The sequence below is a fragment of the Dermacentor silvarum genome, chromosome 4, assembly GCF_013339745.2.
Source record: "Dermacentor silvarum isolate Dsil-2018 chromosome 4, BIME_Dsil_1.4, whole genome shotgun sequence".
In the NCBI taxonomy this organism is placed as follows: domain Eukaryota; kingdom Metazoa; phylum Arthropoda; class Arachnida; order Ixodida; family Ixodidae; genus Dermacentor; species Dermacentor silvarum.
Window position 1 is genome coordinate 115,883,202 of NC_051157.2, and position 23,414 is coordinate 115,906,615.

At 44.6% G+C, this 23,414-nt stretch overlaps 1 protein-coding gene across 3 annotated transcripts; it reads right to left on the reverse strand.

Moving 5' to 3' along the window:
- Positions 1-1,561: 1,561 nt before the first annotated feature.
- LOC119450561 (F-box only protein 43-like) lies at positions 1,562-12,194 on the reverse strand. Of its 3 annotated transcripts, none has more exons than XM_037714058.2 (5): positions 12,043-12,194; positions 9,916-10,130; positions 7,590-7,845; positions 5,083-5,232; positions 1,562-3,246 (listed from the first exon to the last, which is right to left on the reverse strand). In XM_037714058.2, exons 2-5 carry the CDS (start codon positions 10,128-10,130, stop codon positions 3,001-3,003), a joined length of 867 nt encoding a protein of 288 aa, XP_037569986.1. In that variant the 5' UTR covers positions 12,043-12,194; the 3' UTR covers positions 1,562-3,000. The 3 variants fall into 3 exon arrangements, with proteins under 3 accessions (XP_037569986.1, XP_037569984.1, XP_049521919.1); XM_037714056.2 differs by lacking the exon at positions 12,043-12,194 and adding an exon at positions 11,442-11,672; XM_049665962.1 differs by lacking the exon at positions 12,043-12,194 and adding an exon at positions 10,217-10,319.
- Positions 12,195-23,414: the final 11,220 nt, after the last annotated feature.

Consider the following 23,414-nt stretch of genomic DNA (forward strand, 5'->3'; position numbering starts at 1 on the left):
AAGTTCCAAGTTATCTGGAGAAGGCAAATTTTAGGATTGAAATAACGAAACTTTGGGCACATATCACACAGGCTGTTTCAATCCTTGCCAACTGAAATTGTCATTGAAATTTCAAGCAAAACTGTTCGTGCTGACTGTTCAAGTTCAAGTTACCTGGAGAAGGCAAATTTTAGGATCGAAATAACGAAACTTTGGGCACATAGCAATGTATGAGCGCTGGCTGGGACCTTCGGTAGGGATCGAATTAACGGAAGTATACTGTATAAAACCAACAGAAGAATTCCTTCTTTGTCCGTCTCTTGATTGACCTCGGTGTGATGTAAACTGAATGGAAGCTTCATGGAAGGATCGGTGGTGTACAATGGGTGAGCCCTCCTCCTCTATAACACACAGCCAGCTCTCACTACCAATTAGCTGACACGAGTCATAGCCTTTTCTGCACTGCACGAAATTGTTGAGGCGGTGGTGTTGGCCAAGCAAGTCAGTTCTGAGTGTTCTTGAGAAATGTTTACAACATTCTTTGCTGTCTAAACCACATGGAATGCTGAAGGAAGCTGCAAGACGTTGTACAGAGGCATTTGCTTCAGAAAGGCCGAAAATAATGAACAAGCAACCACTGGACGTTTGGGCGGCAGTGCTATAGCTGAAAGAATTCACCTATGCTGGCTCAGTACTAACATATTAATGTAACATTGTCTCCATGACAGAGTGCTAACTTGTGCACATGTATCACTCATCACTGTATAAATGTGGAGAACAGAAAACATGAATTGGCGAGTGTACCGAATCCCTTGCCTGGATATATATATAAAGAAGCCAGCCGGCACGGCGCAATTTATTCTTTTTAGCTAATGGCAGCACCAAATCAGTGTTAGTAATTTTTCTTTTACGAAATCACCCAAAGCAAAAAGTTGCTAAGTGATGGTGATGATAACTTGCTTGGAATTTTGTTTTGTTACTAGATGTCTTCCTTATTACACTTTAAACTATAATAGGTTTATATTGTCTCCTGCAATGGCACACGAGTGGCCGGAATGCGAAAGGGAAAAACGACCCTCAATTTTCTAAAACTGCATCAAATCTCAACATTGTGCTTTGCCTAAAAAAAGCAGCTTAGATTAGCTGACTAATAACCTCTTCGGTATGTCTTAAGATTAGCAACAAATCGAGGCCCATATACCCCCCTTGGGATTGAACTTAGCCAGTCATTTGCATGAACTTTACCGGGGCAATCTGCTAGCTATTAACATCACCAAGACTAAAAAGACAAAGTTGTTAAGGTGACTGAAAACTCACTAAGTCACCAACACTACAGGAAATGTTAGGCTAGGTGAGTTTCCACGAGTTGTGAAAAACCGGGCATCACCACAGGGCACAGGTAGCACCGCATGTCCTGCTGAACTATGAAGGGTTGAGTGAAGACCAGCTGCATCTGTAAAAAGCGCCTCATTTCGTCGAGGCTGGCGTGTACTCACGACCTTAATATCCGGCAGACAGAATGTGGCATGCAAAGAAGGAAATTGAATACACATTTGCACAGCTTGGACACGAGGTCATAGAAAAAAAAAAAATCTCATTTTACTTTGGCTTTGCCTTGTGACACTGCACATAAATAGGTATCACATTGAGCACAATTGTCGCACTGAGAAAGTCCTGAAAGGGTGCTGCAGGAGCAGCGTGCACAAAACTTGGCAAAATAAATGCAGTAGTGGATTGTCATTGCGTGTGTGTGTGTGGCATAATACATTGAAGCATGAATGTCTTTCCACAGGACGTCCCCTTCGCCCCCGTCTCTCTACAAAATGAACAGAAAGAGCGGGGGAGTAAAGAAAGAAAAGTGAGAAGGCCATTGCATTGGTGTGCCAGTGTTGAGTGCTGTAAATTTGTACCATTAAAGACGCATTGCAAGATAGAAAGAGATGGTGTTCAGAATACTGCAAGTTTTTAAACAATGTGCATTGCATTTTGGCAAGCATTAGTAATACTGTTCTAAAGAGAATACTGATCTTAAGAAAGGTATTGAAATCCATACTTCTTGATCGAGGTAGACTGAGAGCATCTCTCTTTAATTCCTCTGCTGTGAAAGGAAGCTGAAAGAGCAGCTTGGCACAGAGTTCCTGTTGGTCCTGAAGCCCCTCCCTGTAGTAGACCGAGATCACATCGGTACTATGTACAGTATATATACACACACCGGTGCACATTCACTCTACTATGTACACTATGTACATGACATGCCCTTGGGTGATACAGCTGTACAGAAAACTTCCTGCCTGCAAGCGCGGTGATGGGATGCTTTGTACAGTGATGGTCGTGTCGGGCTTCACAGAAGCCAGGCGAGAGAAGGCAGGAAGCTCTGCAGAGAGCCTGTCAGCATACACGCCAAATAACGGCATCTGCACACCTCTGCAGGAGCTAATGTTATGCAATAGTGGGAGGATTGGCTCGGCAAGTGCCCCTTAAATACTTACTAAGTGCCATTAATTTAAAAAGAAAGCCACAAATGTCAGCCCGTTAAGTGGCCACGCTTGTAACGGGCAGAGTGATGTGGACGAAATGACCGTAGTGTCCAACGGTCAGGCCCTGCGCATAAACTATTCAAAATTCTAGACCTTTTGATGCCACAGCCACAACTTTCGGCAATGCGACCAGTGCAAGGCTGGTCGCATTGAAAAGTCTTTCACTTTAGCGCTGTTATATTATGCGCAGTTATGCGAGGTGGCAGAAGAACACTAGCAGGCTCTCTGCAGGCCACTTGTAAAGGCAGTAAAAACAAAACAGACTATCGTCTGCATGTCACTTGTAAATGCACTAAGAATAAAAATAGTCAGCTATATAAAAATATAAACACTTCAAAAACTCGCGAGGAGTTTGACACATGCACACAAGCACACACAAGTCACCAATCAACCACCCCTCCGAGGAATCGAGTCTTTCACTGCCGGTCCCATGTGAAGCCTGTACAGCGGGACACAGCCGTGAAGTCGGATGCGGGGTATGCGGTCATAAGCGGCGCAGCTGACGTTTGGAGTACTTGCTGCCTATGATGTTCTTTTGTGTGCGCAAGCTGATGACTTGCCCAGTCTGGGCCACGCAAGGCTTGGGCAAGTGGCTGTCCCTGCGGCATTTGGGGCAGAACTTGTAGCCGCACTTGCAAGTGGCGACCGTGCCGGCGGCCGTCACCCGGCTCGGATACTGGCAGACGGGACAGGGCCAGAGCCATTCGCCTTCCTGGAGATTCTTGGCCTCCTGAAACGATAAGAGACGTCCGTTTCATTTCTAACACATTGCCTTTCTTCGTGTGTTTTCGTTTGGCGAGACTGCTTTTACGAGGCTCCTGTGCTGCTTCTGCTTTGCTGAGCTGTTCTGCCAGCAAGTACTCCTTTCATAAAGCACGAAATGACAAAAATTGTACCAATTTCCCCAGAAACGTGGTGCACAGGAGAGCCACGTTTCCAGTGCAGGCGTTCAAGCACCCGAAAATAAAGAGACTACACATAGGTCATCTAGTGTCAAAAACCACAACTCTTTTGTTCCTCGTGCTCCTGCTAAGCTGAGAAAATCACAGTCCCATTTGTTTTCAACTTTCACTAGTACTAGTAAAATGGCAATGTGCCATCATCTCTGGCTTTCTGACTATATTTCGGCACTGAACCCATGCACAGTCTACAGATATGTAAGCATGTGCATCGTGCGATACAGAAGCATCCCTTGTTTACATGTTTATCTAGCAATACTACAGGCTTACTCAAGTTCGGTCACTTGAAAGCAATAGGCATTTAATTTATTCTGCACCAAGTGTAGCATGACATAAAAACGACATACGTACAGACATGGAGCACAAACATGCATTAGTTGCTATTGCCCTGTTAAGGTAATGAATATGTGACAAGCATTATGCAATTGAAGATTCCAACACTTAATTGGGTACAGCATTATACAGGTCAATTTGGGCCGTCGGTCTTGTACCTAAACTTGCAACGTGGGCTGATCCCGAAGGCAGTGTAATCAAAAGTGTAGGTAGGCTGATCCGATACCAGTAGACAATGCGCGTCCTCGCAAGGGCTTTAATGCGATAATGTTATACTACGGGTGTGCAAATATTAGAAATTTCGAATGCGAATAGATAATTCTCTATTCGAAGTTGTCGAATATTCGTTCCATTCAAATACTACAAGGGGCAACAGCAATTGTTGCAGCCTACAGTGAAAAAGACTGATGCAAGTGAAGACAAAAAATTTAATCGTAGGAAAAAGTCAATTTCATTATGAGGCACGCAGCAGTGCCTCTGGATTAAGTTCGACCACCTGGGGTTCTTTAACGCACACTTAAATCTAAGGACACAAGCGTTTTTGCATTTCGCCCCTATTGAAACACTGGTTCCGCATTCCAAATCACACTCACGACCTCAAGCTCAGCAGTTCAATGCCATAGCAACCAAGCTGCCGCAGCGGGTGCCCAATGCTGACTCTTACGAATAATTCTGCTGCAGGAGAACCACGGTTGTTGCCAAGATGAACCAGTTCATGAGCGAATGAATCCGTGGAAAAGATCATTCCCGTACAATAGCTCCTAGTCATTAAATAAGCATGTCTCGCCTTAGGCACTGCGAATTTGCTGTCTAGATTGACGCAGATCAAGTTAATTATTTGGTTAACATCACCACATTTAGGTTACAAAACAATGTGCAGTGGTGCACCATATAGCACTTAGTAGCTCCTTCAATTAATGCTGTACTGCATGCATCTAGTGACATGCTGTTTCTTTTGTTTCATTACTGCCATTGTTGTGGGTGCACCAGATATGATCACCCTTCCTTTGTTTCTCATTTACAGGCTTCTCAGTTGACCTGCCATCCAGTTGCAAATGGCAATAGATACGCCAAATGATGTGCATAAGCCTTTTGAGACGGGGCTTCGCGGAACCTTTATGCATTTCAATTTTCTTTTTTAAATTAGAAATATTCAGTATTTGAAGGTGGCTTTCCGGTGATATTTGTATCGTGGTTTTGGTACATAAAGCACCCGGAATTCAATTAATTAATGTAATTAAACAATTCTTGGCACACAGCAATGCCTTGCTCACCTTTATATGCAGGTCCAGCCTTGATCTTGTTTCCACAGCCTTCTCAGCTTGCCCAGTTGAATTTTGCACCTCTGCTTGAGCATTGTGAACTGTTAGAGGAGGAGCATTCGATGGCTCCTTCCTGGATGACTTGCGCTTGGGCATGTTTTCCTGCGCAAGTGGAGTTGCACATCATGCAACTGCACTTGTGGACACAGTCTGACCAGATACTGTATATCTGGGTCCACAAGTGGGCGGCCCCCTCAAAGCAAGCACAAATTAGGTGCGCAGCTTTCTTAGAAGGGCACTGAAGAGTCGAGCTGGATTGATAGATTATTCGTCTAAATGTCTATCGTTGTTTTCTGTGTGCCAGTGTACGAGTTCTTGTTGCGTAGAATATTGGCACTGAAGATCCCGCCGGCGCCACTTGCCGGCGTCAAAAACAGACGAGTTGACGTAATCTTCACGTGACCTCCCTCTCCGAGTCAGCCAGTGCTGATGTCACACGAGAAGCAGCGTAGTCCAAAATAGGTGTGCCACCGCGATTTTCCATTTTCCTCACTTTCTTGCTTACAAAAGCCCTGTTCTCGCTATGAATGCCGAATTCATTATCAGACTAATCTATTAATCTAGCTCGACTGTGCTTTTAATGCTCTATAGCCCAATCATAAAGAATGTCTAGATTCCAGAATACAGTTATTTAAAAAACTAGCTTGTCTGAGTAAGAAACATGCTTTGTAAGTAATATTTCCAAACACAATTTAAGGGCCGGCTAAATTTTTTGTACATACTGTCAAGCCTCGATGTAACGAACATGGATATAATGAATTATTGGATATAACAAAGTAAATATACCATCTTTCTGCTGATGTCGGTGTGCATCTTTATAACAAATCTCGGATATACGTAATGTGCTTATGTGTCAGTTATGACTTCATTATAACAATATTCAACTGTGTTGGGGAAAGAAATTTCAAAATTGGTCAGGGTGAATGATCACAATGCGACCTCACAATAAGCAATGATTGAAATAGCTTTAAAAGTTCTTTCTTTAAATGTCCAACAAGAATTCCGCATCTAAATGAGTGTCAATGAATGTCAGTACAAGTCTAGGCTATGTGAAAAGACTCACAAAAGAGAGACTATGTGCATAATTGCCATGCTCTGAGGAAAGCTAATCAGTGGCCATCAACATGATAAAGCTACTGCAAGCAACTGCAGAATTTCACAAATGACTCAGCATAAATGATAACGCCAAATTTCCTGTTAGAAAAGAGCGGAAATGCGTACTCCAACTGTGAATTGTGTATTCCTCGCACGAGAGTGGTTCACAGTGTACTCCAAGGTTGTAGCCTTCCACAAAAAGAATCCCGAGGCACTGAAGGAAACTTATTAATGGCCTTGCTTAAGGCGGGGCTGTCAATACTGCTTGCCATGTGTGCCACAAGCTTTCTACTACGCATGGCGGACGAGTTGTGCACATCAAGGGCACTGAAGTCTGTTCCACAGTATAACTTACTGATTACTGGAGTCCACAATTTGTGGAAGCTGTATGCTGAGAAGAAGATAGGCTGCGTAGAACCCCCACCATCCCAAAATGTGACAGTTCAGGCGTTTGGATTAGAGACAAGCTTCACAGCATGACATCAGTGCTGTCGTCACATTCAGTGTCGTCACATGCAGGAAAAAACTTACTAACTCTACCGACACTGACTTTCTCAGAAGACAACGTTAATAAAAGTGGCCAAGTCTTCAAAGGAAACTTTGCGAGTGTTATTGTTGAAAATGGCTAGCAATGAAAAGGAGGAGTACCAACACGATTGTCTGGTGCTTTTTGCACATGGCATTATGTTTACAATCGCACAGCTTGCCTATAATGGGCGTCATCATTATGAGGAAAAAAAAAGCTGCCATTAGGACCCCTTCAGTGCAAACAACTTAATTCTGCCAGAACGTTCTGCTCGTGCAAATGACGACGAAGGGTTTGTTTTCTTACTCGCTGCTCCTTGAATGGACGCTAAAGAGCAACAGTAAACGAGCTTGCAGTGAAAATTTACTTCCAAAACTCCGTTTTCGTTAATTTCACAGTCACAGGTAAATTATTAAAACAGAAAAGCATGTTTTTTTCATTGCACCCCGAAACCCCAGTGCCGGTATGTCAATGTGACGTGGATTTCAAAGCACTATCTCACATTTGGGCTGTTGTGCCTCAGTAAAGGTTCTTTAAACTTGGCGAGTCCAGTCTTTGGCGCCTTTAGAGTACAGTGGAGTCCATCTTATAAGAACATCACTAGGACAAAGCAGGGGCTGCCAACATCCATGAGATCGCTGCAAGCTGGCCACCCGTCTTTCCATTTTGTCGCACGTACGAAGCCTCCTGCTATGGCGCGAGTTGGCTTCATTGGTATTGTAGATGGGCAATTTTCAAATACAGCTCAACCTATTCTACGTTACAGTGTCCCCCTTTACGAACTTCCCTGGTCTCTCCTTCATAAACCATGCGTGCAGAGCGTGCTGGTTTCACTAACCCTGGATGACTCCCAGTGCTCCTCTCTCGTCTTGACGTACTCCGTAAAGCGAACCGCTTGCTCGGGTATCGAGAGGCACAGCTTGCGCCATTCTGAGCTGACGCGGCAGGCGCTGGCCAGGTCCTGCGAGGACAGGTAGTCCAGTATCTTGCACACGACCGGCCGGTAACTCTTGAGCTTCTTGAGGATGTCCACACGAGGCGGCGGGCTTTCCTTGGGAAGGAGCAGCAGCTGGGTCACAGGGTCGCTGCAGTAGCTGAAGTGAAAATGTGTGCACAAGAAGAGGTTTAAAGGAGTACCAACATATTTTTTTGAAGTTGTAGAGGCTCTAATGCGCATTAGAGTCTTGCACCTTGCACATAAAAGGATCATGACTTAGCAAGTACGAAGCAACATTGGAAACATAGGACATTTTAATTTAACATTAACATTGTCTCGATATGCCAGTACCACCATCATCAACATTGTGGTGACGTCGTGACGCAGTAGAATTAGCTAACATGTAGCAATAAGGCTGTGACACTGGTGTTGCACACTGCAGTGGGCAATCATGGCACCATGACCTTCATGCATGGTACCATGCACGAATAACAGTAATAATTCTATGACATAGTACTCATTGTATGTGTGTTAATGTACATTCACAGTGTCTCTTGCAACTCTCCCGAAGAAGTGGGGTTACACATGAGAAAGCCAACTGGGTACCTTGGATTGACACCTGCGCTTTGTCAAAGTGGTTCAGTCTTTACAAAAACAGAATTTAAAATGCTATTTTTTTCGTTATTATGCAAGAGCTTTTTTCATTTACTAAAACATAGCACTTGTAGCAGCACTAATGGATTGCTTAAGGTGGAGGAAAACAATGAAGTCTGTGCTAACCGCAGGCAGTTTCAATTTTGTGTTTTCTTTGTTTATTGCAAGCTGTGTTAGAGGAAGACCAAGACTTTTACTGCAACAGCAGTCAAGATCTCAAATTGAGTTTGCTGTGTCCATCCTTTCCGTCACACTGTTTTCATTAAGACAGTTTTACTAGAGTAGCGTTCGCTGCATTATGTGCATTAAATGCAAGCACCTTTGCAGGAAGTTATGGTTCGACTTTTAGTGCAAACGTAAAGAAGTCTTTAGAAGACATGGCATTGTATCATGCCTCGTGACAAACATGTTCTAGCCAAGACTGTCCCATTACCAACCATTCTGTAGTATTTATGTCGACACATCACGTCAGGCCTACGATTGCCAAAATCGCCGAATGATCTCAGATATTGGATGTGTTATACTTGCATAACTAGTGTCTCAGGCAAGTTCAGAGGAAGCAAAAGATAATTTTCACAGTTACTGTCAATCAACAATAGAGCCTAGTCATCGCAGCAACTTACACTGAAGCGGGAGCCGCAGGTGCTGCCACGTTTGACAAAGCTATGTTTTAGGATATACAAACCAATGAAAGCCAATAACGAACTGAACATGCGCAGTGAGGATGATGTTATTTATAGGAAGCCAAAAATTTTGAAAAAAAAAAAAAAAAACTGATTTTGTAAAAGTGACATTTTCGAACTTCTCTTTGCACTAATATATTCACGCTTCATGGATAAATATTTTTGTCAGATAACAAAATTATCCCCATAAATCAGTGTACCTCCTATTGTGAGTTTTAAAAAATTTTCTTGCGATTATTTGCACACACACATGCACACACAATGAGTGCCATGATTGCCCACTGCAGTGTGCAACACCATCGTCACAGCCTTATTGCTACATGTTAACTAATTTTGCTGTGTCACAATGTCATGATAACGTTGATGATGCCGGAACTGGCATATCGAGACAATTTTGATGTTAAATGGTTGTTCTCGAGAAGCTCATCTTGCCCACTGCGAGAGCCAGCAGCTGCGTACATCTCAGCCAATTGTTTCGTCATCGGACGAGCAGACTGCGTTTGCTACACTGTCAAGGCAAGCCAAATGATCCACCATTGCAGTCACAGAACTGCCACTACTGTGGCATGAATGAGACTGCCAGAATCTTTTTCTAGGTGGCATTGTAGGAGACTAATCGTTACGTTTAATGTCCCAAAACTGCACAGTGGGTTATAAGGGCGAAGGGCTTCGGATTGATTTTGGCTGCCTGAGGCTTTTTAATAGCATGGTACACGGGCATTTTTACATTCTACCCCCTTTGGAATGCAGCTGCGATAAACGGGAATCACACCCTTGATCTCGTGTTGAGCGGCGCAATTCTGTTTGCTATCTTTGGTTACAAATAATAGACTGCAATAAGCAGCTGCCTGCAGGTATGTAATGTGCCATTGGCTGTGTTGTTTGCTTACCTGTATGGCATGATGGAACAGACACTGTGGCTGTCATCATCGCTGAAGAGTGCAGACGAGGGGCTGAAAGTGCAGCTGCGGTTTGTCGACTGGCCATCCGAGTCAAAGAACCCGCTCTCCGGGGACCACGCGGTGGTGATGGGTGTGGACTGGCGCACGCTGGGAGTCTCGTGCACCGCGAGGAAAGAGGTGGACCTCGCCGGTGTGTGCGCCATCTTTGGGACAGAAATAGAAGCCAGTTGAGGGGAGGAAGACGACTCATGAACTGCAAATTTATTGCCATGATTGGAGGGTGACCCACCATAAAAAACACTTTAGGGCCATTCCATGCTAAGTGTTCCAGGTGCGACACTTGACCATCCCAGATTTTCCCGATAATACTCTTGCCTTTTCACCGTACTGCACAAAACATTTCAGCGGAATAATTTTCGCAAAATTTTTTTTCGGTCCAGTGATGCCCTCTCTCAAGTTTTGATCACCTTTATAAATGTGTGTGTCGTAGAAAATAACTTATTTAATTGGAAATTTATCGGTGAACATTTATTATTGCTAGCTCTCTGGAGTTTATGCTACTGAGGTTTGTTGGGCATCGGTGGCAGTGGACAGCAGTCACCACTCGGGAGGAGGTTAACAGTTCAAACCGCGGTTTCTTTTTAATTTGCAAAGGCAAACACATGGTATCTAGCGAAAGCAATTGTCACAGCCTCACATTCTTGCTCTTCACCAAGAATGGGACATATTAACAAGCACTTGGTGACAAAATAAGGCTAGCCAGTACTTTTAACACTGCTACACCTGACACATGCAGTGGCATAAACAGTGCAATAATACCCAAATTGAAGTTAAGTTCAAATAAAGACTGAAATTCACGGATATATATTCATCAATAAGCTGTTGACTGGAGTAGATGGCTGCAGAATACACCTATCCAAAGCTTATCACCTTCTGGTTCACAGTGGCTAAATTGCATAATATGAGTGTGGCACTGTCCACAGTAATTAAATGCAATTTAAATGAATATAAAGCAATGCTTCTAACGTCTCATGTAGTGTGAAAATCTCCTTAGCAGTGCAAGAGTACCACATCGGTGCAATTCGAAAGAAGTCTCGTTTGCGTGGACAGGACTAATTTCGCGTTGTCGTAGTACTTCAGCCGATAGTTCCAAGGATGTAGCCGCTGGTCTCGCGCCTACAAATTAAAAAAAAAAAAAAAGAATTTGCATTCGCGAAACGATAGGGAAGACCTATGAGGCCACCCAATTTTGTGCGCGAGCTTCACGCGTACAAAAAAACCACTCGAAATGACCGGGTGAATAATCGTATCTCTCCGTTACAAGTTGCACTGGTAACGGCTTGCATCGGCCATGCTGATTACACGCGCACAGCTGCCTTCTGGTAGTTGGCGCGTAGCAGACGTGCAAGCAAAAATGGGGAAGAAAAAAAAATCTGCAGAATGCTTATTTCCCGCGGTCTAAACACAAAAACGGACGAATTGGCAGCATTGAGAGGTCGGTTGCTAAAACTAACCAGCTTTTCGTGATAACGTTGATGAGTCCCGATCGGATCGTTGAGTTGAAGCCAAGTCGAAGTGTCGTGGGGTATCGCTGTAGGAAAGGGCGGGCCGTCAAACTTTCGAGGTGTCGGCAACAGGCGCTCGAAAAGAAAGCAATCACGCCCGTTTTGTGCAAAGAAAACAAGGCACGAGTCACTTCACCAGTTCCGTAGGCCTCGCGAAGTCCTACTAGAGTTCGCTCGAATTTGCCAGGCACAATGTAGAACGCCCTCCACCGCCGCGAACCATGGTCCACGTTGGTCACGCGCTGCGCTTCAGCTCGCGGTGTTGCGCCGCATCGTACCAAACTCTCGGGGAAAAAGAATCGGCAACAATTAGTCGTCGATGTCCGTTAACAAGGCACCTTGGACGCGGCGAGACGACCGTGATAGCGAAGTTTTCCCGCAAAAATATACGTCATGCCGGTAGCCCGCCCGCGCCAACCTCACGTCACAGGTGCGGCGCGCTAACACCGGTCGAGCCGCGGTCTGGCGCCCTTTTTTTCCCTCCCTCATCAACCACGACTATAATCTCGCTTGGAAAGACAACAGGTGAGCTCTCGGTATTCATTCTCACCTTTGTGACCGGCGTCGAACGGGCGATGCGACAGAAACAAGCGAGACAAGGCGACTACGCTGACGACATCGCAACGGCTGTCATGTGCAAAATCTGGCCTCCCGTTTCAAACACGCGCGGGATATTCAATTTGACCAGCTGCGACCAATCAGCGTCAAGCAGGTGCTCAAAACCCGGTGCAAATTAATAAAATTTAGTTTTTGTTTAAGTAAAGTAGCATCTGTCCAAGTTTTCTTGATAATTAACAATAAAATTTCCAGTTTGTGTAAAGAAGCTGCACGTTTGCGTTTTATCAGCTATCTTTTGTTATTGCTAAAACGGTAGTTACTGTCGTTTCGCACGTGCGGCACGACAGATCGTCAAATAATGGCGGCTGCCTGATGTTTCTTGTTGATACACGCTGACGGCCCCGCTAGTCACATCGCTTCATCGCATCGGACCGCGTTTTTTTCCCCGTATAAGGAAAAAGAAAAATCCGGTGAGCATTTGCTTAGCGTTTTTAGTCGTAGACGAACTGATAAGTGGAGCGGCAACTTATCAATTGCTTATCAGTTTTTAGCGGGCGCGACAGTACATCTCCAACTGCACGTTGTTTCGCTCGCACGGCTTGTGTACAGTACCTACGCGCTTCAACCAGAAGATCGCTAGCAAACATTTCAAGCGTGTGTGCGAAAATTGCTTGTTTGTTTACACTGCATCATTAGCAATGGGTCGTAGTTGCGCTTTGTTTTGAAGGTGACGTTGTGATCGATTGCTTCGTGAAGGGCTGTGCCAACGATAGTTGCACTTTTCACTGCGTTTGCGCTCCTGAGAGAGAATTTAGTTTTCCAGGACACTGTGCGCGCACGTGTGCCTCGGGGTCGCAGAGTGAACACATGGCGGAATACAAGGCGGTCAGCATGATCGATGTACGCAACTTCGTTAGCGTAGGTAGTGTTCCAAACTTGGAACCGCAAAACAAGTGCTACGAGAACTCGTAGACTTTTTCCCGACCGCATTTTAGAAGTCGCAAGGAAACTAATCCGAAAGTAAGCAGTTTCGAAAGCCTGGCTAGTTCGTTGTAACGCACATTCTTGAACCGCAGCACAATGGACAGTGTGACACAAGGACACCACAGCAACGCATACGCAGAGTTACTGATTTTTTAATGATTAGATAATATTTTGTGTAGGGAGCATGCTCGTTCGACAAAGCGAGTGGCTTATGACATCATGTTGCTATCGTTGTTGAAGGGCTGCTCAGTGGATCTACGTTCTCGTGGTGCTCCAATGCGTAGAGTAAAAATGGAGTGCCTATGCGCGCAGTGGAAATATGCGCGCCGTGCATTCGTAGAGGCTGTGCTCAACCAAAAGCTCTGGTGCCCAGACATTTCATACATGGCAGTGATAACCATGTGCCTTTTTGCTGCCACATTTCATGCAAAACTAAGCTGGTGCGCATGATCCGCATTTGCAGACCTGGGAATTAGCCTGTAGACTATGCCTTCCTCTCTTGTTGTTAACCTACAACATTCGTAATGCATTGGTACAGTAGGATGTGCAGCATAGTGAGATGCTGCATTTGAAAATAAATATTAACAGTTCAAAACACACAAGCACACTAAAATGCAGACTTGAAATAGTGCTCACTTGTATTAGGAAGAACAAGTGAAATTATAGTTGAAAGCTTCCACAAGAGGAAGAATTATCATGAAGGTCAATGTAAAGCTGCTGGTTTTGTAAATCAGCCTAGTGTCTGCTTCCTGGTTTCTCTGAACACTGCCTTGGAGCACTGCAATGTGGCTGCTTGTAAGCCAGCTCTCTGGCACTGTCTGTGGATTGCTTCGCTGTTAGCTGTGCACCCACAGCAGAAGTCATTGTTATCTGCAAAAGTGCACACCTGCTACTGAGAATAATTGACTCTTGTCGTTGACTGAAATCTGCTTTTGTGAATTTTTGGAAAGGCAGGTAGCTTTAAGGGGGGAAAGGGTTACTCTTGTGACTTGTGATCATTGTTATTAGCACCAGTGTGACTGGAAGTAGTTTGGTCTGCACAAGTAGACACCCGCCTACAATAATAGCTCCTGATATCGACTCCATGGTGTGCAGCAGATGTCTTAGGGCAGATACCCCATCAGCAGAGGATTACAATTGTGGCTGGTGGCCACTGTACGCCTCCACTGCAAGATGATTCACATCAAGAGACTATTTGAAAAGATCTGTGCTGCCCTGCAAGGCTGTTTTTTAACTAAGAACTTTTGTCCATGGACTACATTTCTCCCTTTTAAGTGAACCCTCCTCCCTTTAGGAAGGAAACATGAGCACAAAGGTTCCAAGAGTTATTCTGAAAATTTCATGTCATAGTTCTCACACACCTGGCCACCCAGAGGGAATTTTTGTTGCCAAAACGACCTGGTGTTGGGCTAGGTGGTGATCTTTAGAACTGAACATGTCATGTGTAGACGGGACACCTAGAGATGGTAATCATGTGTTACGGTTCTTACAATGTTTACAAAGATTTGTAAACATGCACTATTCCATGCTTCTTTTTTGCTGGAACGTACGTTGACCTCAATCCATTAGGCTCGGATTTTAGTTTCCCTCATTAATTATTTAGCAGCTTTCCTGGGGTATTTTGTTCTTTATACACTTTATTATCCATTGTAAGCTGGAAAATGTTGGCTCATAAATGTGCCCTACCTGCTCATAGTGTCGGAAGAAATTCATTAAGCATGTTGGCCGTGGTATGCAAATTGACAAAAAAAGAAAGCGACTCCTTGTGTGCCCAACAAAGCACTATGAAGTGATGGCTTGCACAATATGGCTGCTGCCTTTCGGATTTCACAAGACAATGCTATTTCAGTTTCTTGCCATGAAAATTGGCTATACAGACATTCAGTATGTCAAACACGTGGTTTGTAAACAGTCTATATTGCCTGTTAAGTGGTGCGCACATGGTGGAGGCCTCGACGCAAAGGGGAGCGTGATGTCATGAGCCGTTACTTGCTCACACGGACTGCGGTGATCAAAGGATGTCAAGCGGCCTACACTCTCAACACCGAGTGTATGCGTGGGCACGGTTATGCTGTGTCAAAGACATGGAAATTTCTTTGCGAATGAGTAGAAAAGAGTCGCTTCATTGCTGAGTTTTGACAGGTTTGTGCCAATTGGAAAACACCAGCAAACAAGACCACTGTGCACCCAAGAAGGCAGTGGCAATTTCGATGCAGCCTTAGTACTGTTGGTGAGCGCAATGTGATAGGTTGCTAGACTAGTCGGAAAGATCCCTGCTGTCTTCCCCGCCAAGAGGATCTGTTTTATACTGGTGCAGCAAAAGCTCTTCCATACCCTGGCAGTGTCTACGTCGGCACCTTGTCCCAAAAAAAGTGTCGCATCACATGATGTGCACTGTTTAGTGCGAATCGAGGAATTTCACTGCCATGCAAATACCACTTACCAGTCCTGATGGTGCCCAAAAGGAGGCTTCAGGTGCCAGTTCTAGGTGCCTGAGACCCACGTTTTTAGTGCCTGTAGATCCAGTATTTATTGATTACCTTTTAATTAGCAATGTTCGATTGCCAGCATTCATGCTGTGTGCAACCACTGCCTTGTTCCCCAGCATTGATAATCACAATTTGAAGCATGGCTTTTTTTTTTTTTTTTGACACTTGTGCGCAGTGAAGGAACTGCTGCTGTTTGGGCCATGGAGGCTGCACCAAAAGACCAGGCTCAGCCTGTGAAGGCGCCCATGATCTACATATGTGGTGGTATGTGCAGCTGTTTAGTTGTAAGCATGTTTGTTTGCATGTTATGCAATGCTTATAGGTGCAATTGCTTCCTTGTATGCACAAATTTTGAAAGACACCAGAAGCCATGCATGGCCATTAGTTTTACTCGTCCTTGCTTTGGAAAGGCTCAACTGATTCCAGTTTGATTGCATTAATTTTGTAAAAGTGAAGTCTTTCTTAGCAAGTTACCATTGCTTTTTTGTATAGGGTATGCTTTTAGCCTCTTTTGTGGTCCGATCCCGGACACAGTGCGGCTTAAAAATGTGGACTGATATGTGCTATGGGTGTGTGCTCCTGGGACCACTGGTCGCTGTGACGCTCTGGACACACATGTACGCATACACTAAACATACATAAAATTGTTCGACGGCAGGATTTGAACAGAGCCCCCCTAGGACAGCAGCCTGATTCGCTAACCATTAGGCCATGGGCGCATGCCTCAGCAGGTTGAATAGAGCGTCCTTACTTATTTCCCCTGTGCAAGCCAGCACGTTAAGACGCTTGGCACATTTTATTGCGATATCGATGAAATGAACCCCCCATGGAATTTTTCACCATCATGTATAATTACATGCAAAAAATACTAATTTCTTTAGTTTTGATATGTTTTCTGAAGAACATTACTCCCATTAACTGCATGATTTTCCTTTGCCTCTGAATTTGAACGCCAGGTGGCGAAAGATGTCTAGGTGTGTTTGTGTTCCATTCACACAGACTGGTGCACGAAAGAAGCTGTATTCAAAGACCTCCGGTGGAGACAGCTTTGTGGCTAAATTAACTGTAACACAGCCTATGCAGATACCGCTGGCTTGTGCCATATTTTTTCCATACATAGTAGCCATGATAGTACAGCGGGCTGACTTGCACGAGCACCGACTTGCTGTGCGCCAGCTCCTTACAATAGGAACAACCTAACAGATGACTATACGATCTTCACGAAAAATACGAGGACGCAGTGCTCCATGTGTCGCTCCTCTAAGACGCTGGGAATCTCCTCCTCACAAAATGTGAAAGAAATGGAATTTCTTACAATCAAACATTATCTGAAGAATTTTCGAACACCCGCCGTGGCTGCTTAGTGGTTATGGCATTCCGCTGCTAAGCACGAGCTTGCGGGATCAAATGTCGGCCGCGGCGGCCGCATTTAGTTGGCGGCCAAAGGCAAAAACGCCCGTGTGCCGTCCATTGGGTGCACGTTAAAGAACCCCAGCTGGTCGAAATTAATCCGGAGTTCCCCACTACGGCATGCCTCATAATCAGATGGTGGTTGTGGGACCTAAGACCCGAGAATTTAATTAAATTTTAAAGAATTCTTGAAGGCAAAATTAGCAACAACGAAATACTTGCAAAAGTGAGACCTTGATGTTCATGTGGTCATTTGTATATCTGTGAATAAAATTTTAATGAAGTTCTCCTGTCAGTACTTGCAAATACAGACGTCGGGGGGGGGGGGGGTGTAACCGACTGCCCCCCCCCCCCCCTTGTTCGGAAGATCTCCTGGATTTAGTTTCTTCGAACTTGGCAGGTATGTAAAGCATAGCTGCTTAATGGTGTTAAATGAAGTGAATGTACAAGGCTTTAACTGATGCACTTCAACAAGTTACCTAATGATACTTAAAAAACATGTTGCATGCATCCTGAAACACTTCTGAGTAGACCTGTGCCTCAAATTTTAATAATATTTGTAAAGTGTCTTACTAAAACGAATGGGAAATGACCGGGTGTTTGCTCGTGGTGTCAGTATGTTGTCATGCAGCGGGTTCACTTCTTTCAAATTTTTTTACATCAAGCATACTTTTCATGTGGCTGGGTACATGCTTTCCAAGTATGCTAGCCATGACATAGTTGATCTTTTTTCTTTCTGGGTTTTATGTGTCAAAACCAGTTCTGATTATGAGGCACACCGTAGTGGAGGGCTCCGGAATAATTTTGACCACCTGGGGTTCTTTAACGTGCACTACAACGCAAGCATATGAGCGTTTTTGCATTTTGCCTCCATCGAAATGCGGCCACCGCGGCCGGGATTCGATCCCGCGATCTCGTGCTCAGCAGCGCAACGCCTTAGCTGACTGAGCTACCGCGGCGGGTTATGAAATAGTTGATGTTCTCATATCTGACATCCCTGTAGAGTTCTCGCATGGAGTCCACATTTTGTAAACTCAACAAAACTCACTGAAGGATTGAAAATTCCTAATCCATTCTGCAGCTGTATGGTTTTTATGATTCTTAAGACGCTAGAAATGGTGGTGAAACTAAATCTTCAAAGGACAGAATTAATAGAAACTGAAGCGGACTTACCACTCGGCTTTACACACACAAGAACAAAAGAAAGACAAATGTTGTTTCTGTTAGAACAATCAAAAGAGAAATTAAGAGGGCAAGTTACTTTTAATGTGATATTTCATGTAAACTACTCATAATTTTGTCTTGTTTACACTGTGTTCCATGCTTCTTTCTTTAGAGAGATAGGGTTTATCTTGATGATTGGCTATGTTTAAGAGGTCTGCATGCTGCTTGCACTTTCTGGCAGTGAACCCAACGGCAGTTGTTTTAAAAGGTTAGGTTTATTTAGCTAGCCTGATTGAAGTCAAAACTGTTGTTCTTAATATAGAATTCACAGAAGACTGAGCCTTTCAGTGACGTACAAAGAACCACTTACAGATTGTTCGATGCAAACCAGCTCTTCTTTGGTTTTTATGCAGAGTGCCACCAGGAGAACGAGATTCGACCAAGAGATCCCATACGTTGCAGGGAGTGTGGCTACAGGATCATGTACAAGAAACGCACCAAGCGTTGTATCCTTACACACTTGTCCGTTATTGCTGTTTTTCAGTTTGATATTTATTTGGATCATGATTGCCAGTCAGCCTCTAGAGCCTTTGCAGTAGTACGTTAATCTAGGTCGAATACTCACAGAGGATCATGAGTGTTGCATTGTAAACAAGCTGCGATGGACTAAGGCAAGAACACCAAAGCATTTTCAAAGCAAGCAATGCCGGACAAAAAGGAGCACCCAAAAATTCCAGACATATAGCATACGAAAAGAAGAAAGTGGCGTCATTGGAGGAGGAAAGTGCAAACATCCTTGAAGCAATATCTTTAATAGAACCCCAGCAACGTTAAGCAAAACACCAATCGTAGACATTTGCAAATTGTCACTTCACCAAGCTGTTGGTGCAAGACGACGTCGGGAGTGTTTGCAACATTTGTGATGCACAGTTTGTAGTGTTGTTTATACACTTACACAAAGCTCGCATCTCATAGGGAGGAGGAGGAAAACAAGAGGTGAAAGGCAGAGAGGTTAACCAGATGAAGTGTCCGGTTGGCTACTCTGTACAGGGGGATGGGGTGAGGGCAGAAAAGATAAGAAAACAAGATAAGATTAAAAAGAAGAAAGAAAGAAAGGAATGGATCAGTTTGCATGTTCTACAGTTTTTCAATGAGTCCTGTTTCTTTTAAAGAGCGCACTAGATCTTTTAACTTTCCCTACCATGGGGAAAATAGGTATTTCTTTAGGTTACGCCATATTTTTTTTTTCTGAAGGAACTACTGCACTGAATATTTTATGTAATACATAAAAAAAAGCAAAATGAATGCACTTTTCACGCATAAAAGTTTTATTAACGACATGTGTGTCATAAAAAAGATGTAAATTGCCAAAATTAAGATTGTGGGATAAAATTGAACAAAGTTTGTAAAGACACACTTGGTATCTTCTGAGAAAAAAAAATTAACGAAAATTATGAGATATACAAGACGTATTGCCGTCTAATAGGCACTATCTCCGAAAAAATGAAAATTTCATTGGAACAGGTATTCTGCTACAGTAAAACCCCTTTAATTCGGATTTCACAGAACCAGAGAAAATGTCCGAATTAACCGAATGTCGAATTAACAAGGTTTCGGCAGTAATAACTCGAAAAATGCCTAAAGCATCAACATACCTTCACCTTATGAAATAACTGGTTATTGTTGCTTGTTGCAGGCGATACATTTGTGTGGAAAGCACAATTTTTCGGAGTTCTTGTAGGTGGTACAGTCCGCGGAGACTGTCAGGAGAAACAACACAGATGTCCTCCAAAACTTTAAGGGCGTCATCAGCCTCTTTAGCAGTGCGGCGTGGCACTTCACACGCATCTACGACGGGCGCATTTTCGCCATCAGTATCGGGGTCTTTGTCGCCGAGTACATCAAGTATTTCGTCGTCGTTGAGGCAACCGGCAACTGCAACGTCACCGTCTATGTGTATGTATTCGTCCAGCAGGACGTCCGGAGGCGGGAGTCTGTCATCTTCCTCGGCGTTTTTGTTAACATCTGGATTCCCGGCTTCCAAAGAATCAGCGGCGCGGACAAAGCCGCTGAGTCGGTAGCAGTTTGCAATTACTGCGGGCGACGTGTTGCTCCACACATGTGCCACCATGTGCACTGCACTGAGCAGAGTTACGTGATATTTTTTCTTTGCCTCCATACAGAGCAACATGCGCTAAAGCAGTTGTCTTCTGTATCGGATTTTCACATACTAAATAATTCCCTGATCCAGAGGCTGCAGCGAAGCCGTTGTGTTTGGAGGCAAAGAAAGCAACTCTGTTTGTCAGCCAGACACATTATTGTGCACACTGCAGTTATCTAAAACAATTAGTGCTTTGCGCGCTTTTGCAGAAAAGCGGCGGTCCAGTTCGCGCAGCAAGGCCTGAAATACCTCTGAAGTCATCCACGCCTTTTGATTGGAGCAATAGTCTACCGGAAGCTTCTCGGCTTTTCTGCTTTGGCGATTATGAACAGCAGTAGCCCGCTTCGTGCTAGTCATGTTGGTAGCCAGCAAAACAGTTATCCTGTCTTTGCTTCGTTTACCGCCAATGCAAGGGTCCCCCTTAAATGTGATAGTTTTATCTGGCAGTGCTTTGTAGAAGAGGGCCGTCTCATCTGCGTTACAAATGTCGCAGGCATCATAATCGGCTAGGCGCGCGGGTAATCCGGCCACCCAATATTCGACAACGCCTTCATTCAGAGCCCCCTTCTCGCCGCACACGCTTCGGAAGACCAGACCGAGTCTTTTCTTGAATCGGTCGATCCAGCCTTCCGATGCCTTAAAGTGTTCAATGCTGAGCTTCACCACGTACTTCTTGGCCTGCGCACAGATAACGGGGCCACTCAAAGGCATCTGTGCGTCGCGCCAATCGGCAATCCATCGTAACAACACTTCTTCAAGTTTTGGGTGCGCTGCTGTTCTCAGCCTTTTCCTGTTGTCAGCGAACTTGTACCTGTTGTACGCCTGCAGAATGTCCGCTTCATTCTTCATGTATGTGCTGAGTGTGCTTCTCTTCACATTATGACCTGTTGAGGCACCCCTGCCTTCACGGTTTTCAATATTTCTACTTTCGTCCACTTCGTTGAGGCACGAGAGCACATGGTTGTGCGGCACAGCAACGAAGCGCGGGCGCGCAATGTCAAGAAAAAAAAAACGAAGTATAAATGAAAAAACAAAAGAAAAGCGCAAACAAAATCTAACACACTCAAAAAAAAAAGGTCTGCAGTCCTCGTACACGCACCTGATGTAAAGCGATAAACACTATAAAAACGACAATGAAAAAAACTGCACAACTCCGCAACTGCACAAGCAAAGGCCAACATTGGAAAGGGCGGACTGCAATACAAAGATGGGGGAAAACAAAGTATGTATAGAATAGGGTGGCTAGCACAGACCGATAACTACTGTGCCGATAACCATAGTGATGCAGAGGTAGTGCCCAACGCCAACAGCAATTGCAAAGCCAGAAGTATGTCGTAGCCGCCATGTTTTTTTGACATGCACCGCAGGTTTGTCTATTATAGTACAGTCGACGACCGATAATTCGGACTTCACGGGGAACGTAAATAAGTCCGAACTATCGAATGTCCGAAAAAACGAATGTGCCCAAAAAAGATAATTTTATTTATGTTTTAATGCCCCTGTGCAAGGAAGAAGTGGTTGATTCATTGCTGCACACACTTCCGCTTACGTGCAACCAAGTACGCCTATATTTCTGCCGGTTTTCTGTTGTCGCTGTCACTGATGCAAGGACTGCAAAGGCTCAAGTCAGATCTGCACGGCACATCATCATCCGAGTTAGAGTCGCTGTTTGACGGTGGGAGAAGTTGCTCAGTTATTTCGTCCTCGTTCAGTTTGGCACACAACACCGTGCTGTCAACGTCTGCAAAGTCTTCAAATGTAATGGTGGCAGGAATCGGCACACCGCAGCCTAACATGTCATCAATGATGTCCGCATTTGAGCTCGTTGTGGTAGGCGACAGTTCAGGCTCTTCAGTTCTGGTGGAGGGAGGGTCATTCGAAGTGCGACTCAAGACTCATTCGGAGTGGAGCTGCGAGGGGACCATTGGTGCTATTTGACGCAGCCTGTAGATAACTTCACAAGAAAGACTTCTTGGAGCCAGCAGAGCGCTGTCTTACTAAAGAAACAGAATGGTGAGAGCGGCCATGCGCTGGGATTCCGGAATAGGATGTGATGATCGCGATGCTAATGCGACCTCACTATTCAGGCAAAGCCTCCAAGATCAGCATTTGTAATTTAATTTGAGGTGTAATGCTGCGATCGAGACAAGGCCTCAGGGATTACCATTTTGTGTGTAATCTCAGAGGCCATACTTGATGTTTGGTATCTCTAAGGCCATGCTTCATGTCTCATCAAGGTTGCCAGAGGAAATAATGGCGGCAGAATCCGAGTACGCTACAGTCACGGATGGAGTCTGGATAATCGAATGTAGAGCTGGCGGCTGTCCGAAATATCGGTCGTCTTTACACATTAAGTCTACGGGCCATTGGCGGTGCCGCGAAGCTTTCTGAATTACCGAGCATGTCCGAATTATCGGTGTATGATTTATCGGTCGGTGACTCTAATAAAATAAACATTATGGCCGTGACGTATTTTCGGAATTTCGGCACTTCCAGCATATCCAAGCATGGCCTTTGAGATCGGCACACGCTACTCGGAGATGCCATCCCTGGCGGTGCGATTTGAACACGCCCTGTGCCACCCAATCTTATGTGCCTCAGCTCTGCGAACTGTCCGAATGAACGAGAGTTTCGTGCCATAGAGTTATGCACATGTTTTAACCAGACGGCGCGTCCAAATTCCTCATCATCATCAGCCTATATTTATGTCCGCTGCAGGACGAAGGTCTCTCCCTGTAATCTCCAATTACCCCAGTCTTGCGCTAGCCGATTCCAGCTTGCGCCTGCAAATTTCCTAACTTCATCACTCCACCTAGTTTTCTGCCATCCTCAACTGCGCTTCCTTTCTCTTGGTATCCATTCTGTAACTCTAATGGTCCACCGGTTATCCATCCTACACATTACATGGCCTGCCCAGCTCCATTTTTTCCGTTTAATGTCAACTAGAATATCGGCTATCCTCGTTTGTTCTCTGATCCACACCGCTCTCTTCCTGTCTCTTAATGTTAGTCCTAAGATTTTTCGTTCCATTGCTCTTTGTGCGGTCCTTATGTTGTTCTCGAGCTTCTTTGTTAACCTCCAAGTTTCTGCCCCATATGTTAGTACTGCCGTCGTCCGAATTAACGGGGGCCAAATTAACGAGTTAAAATTTAACTG

Coding starts and splice junctions, on each gene's coding strand:
- LOC119450561 (XM_049665962.1), bottom strand. Junction 7,846..9,915: donor TGTTCCATCATGCCATACAG/GTAAGCAAACAA, acceptor TTTTCACTTCAG/CTACTGCAGCGACCCTGTGA. Junction 3,247..5,082: donor GGCTGGACCTGCATATAAAG/GTGAGCAAGGCA, acceptor TTATCGTTTCAG/GAGGCCAAGAATCTCCAGGA.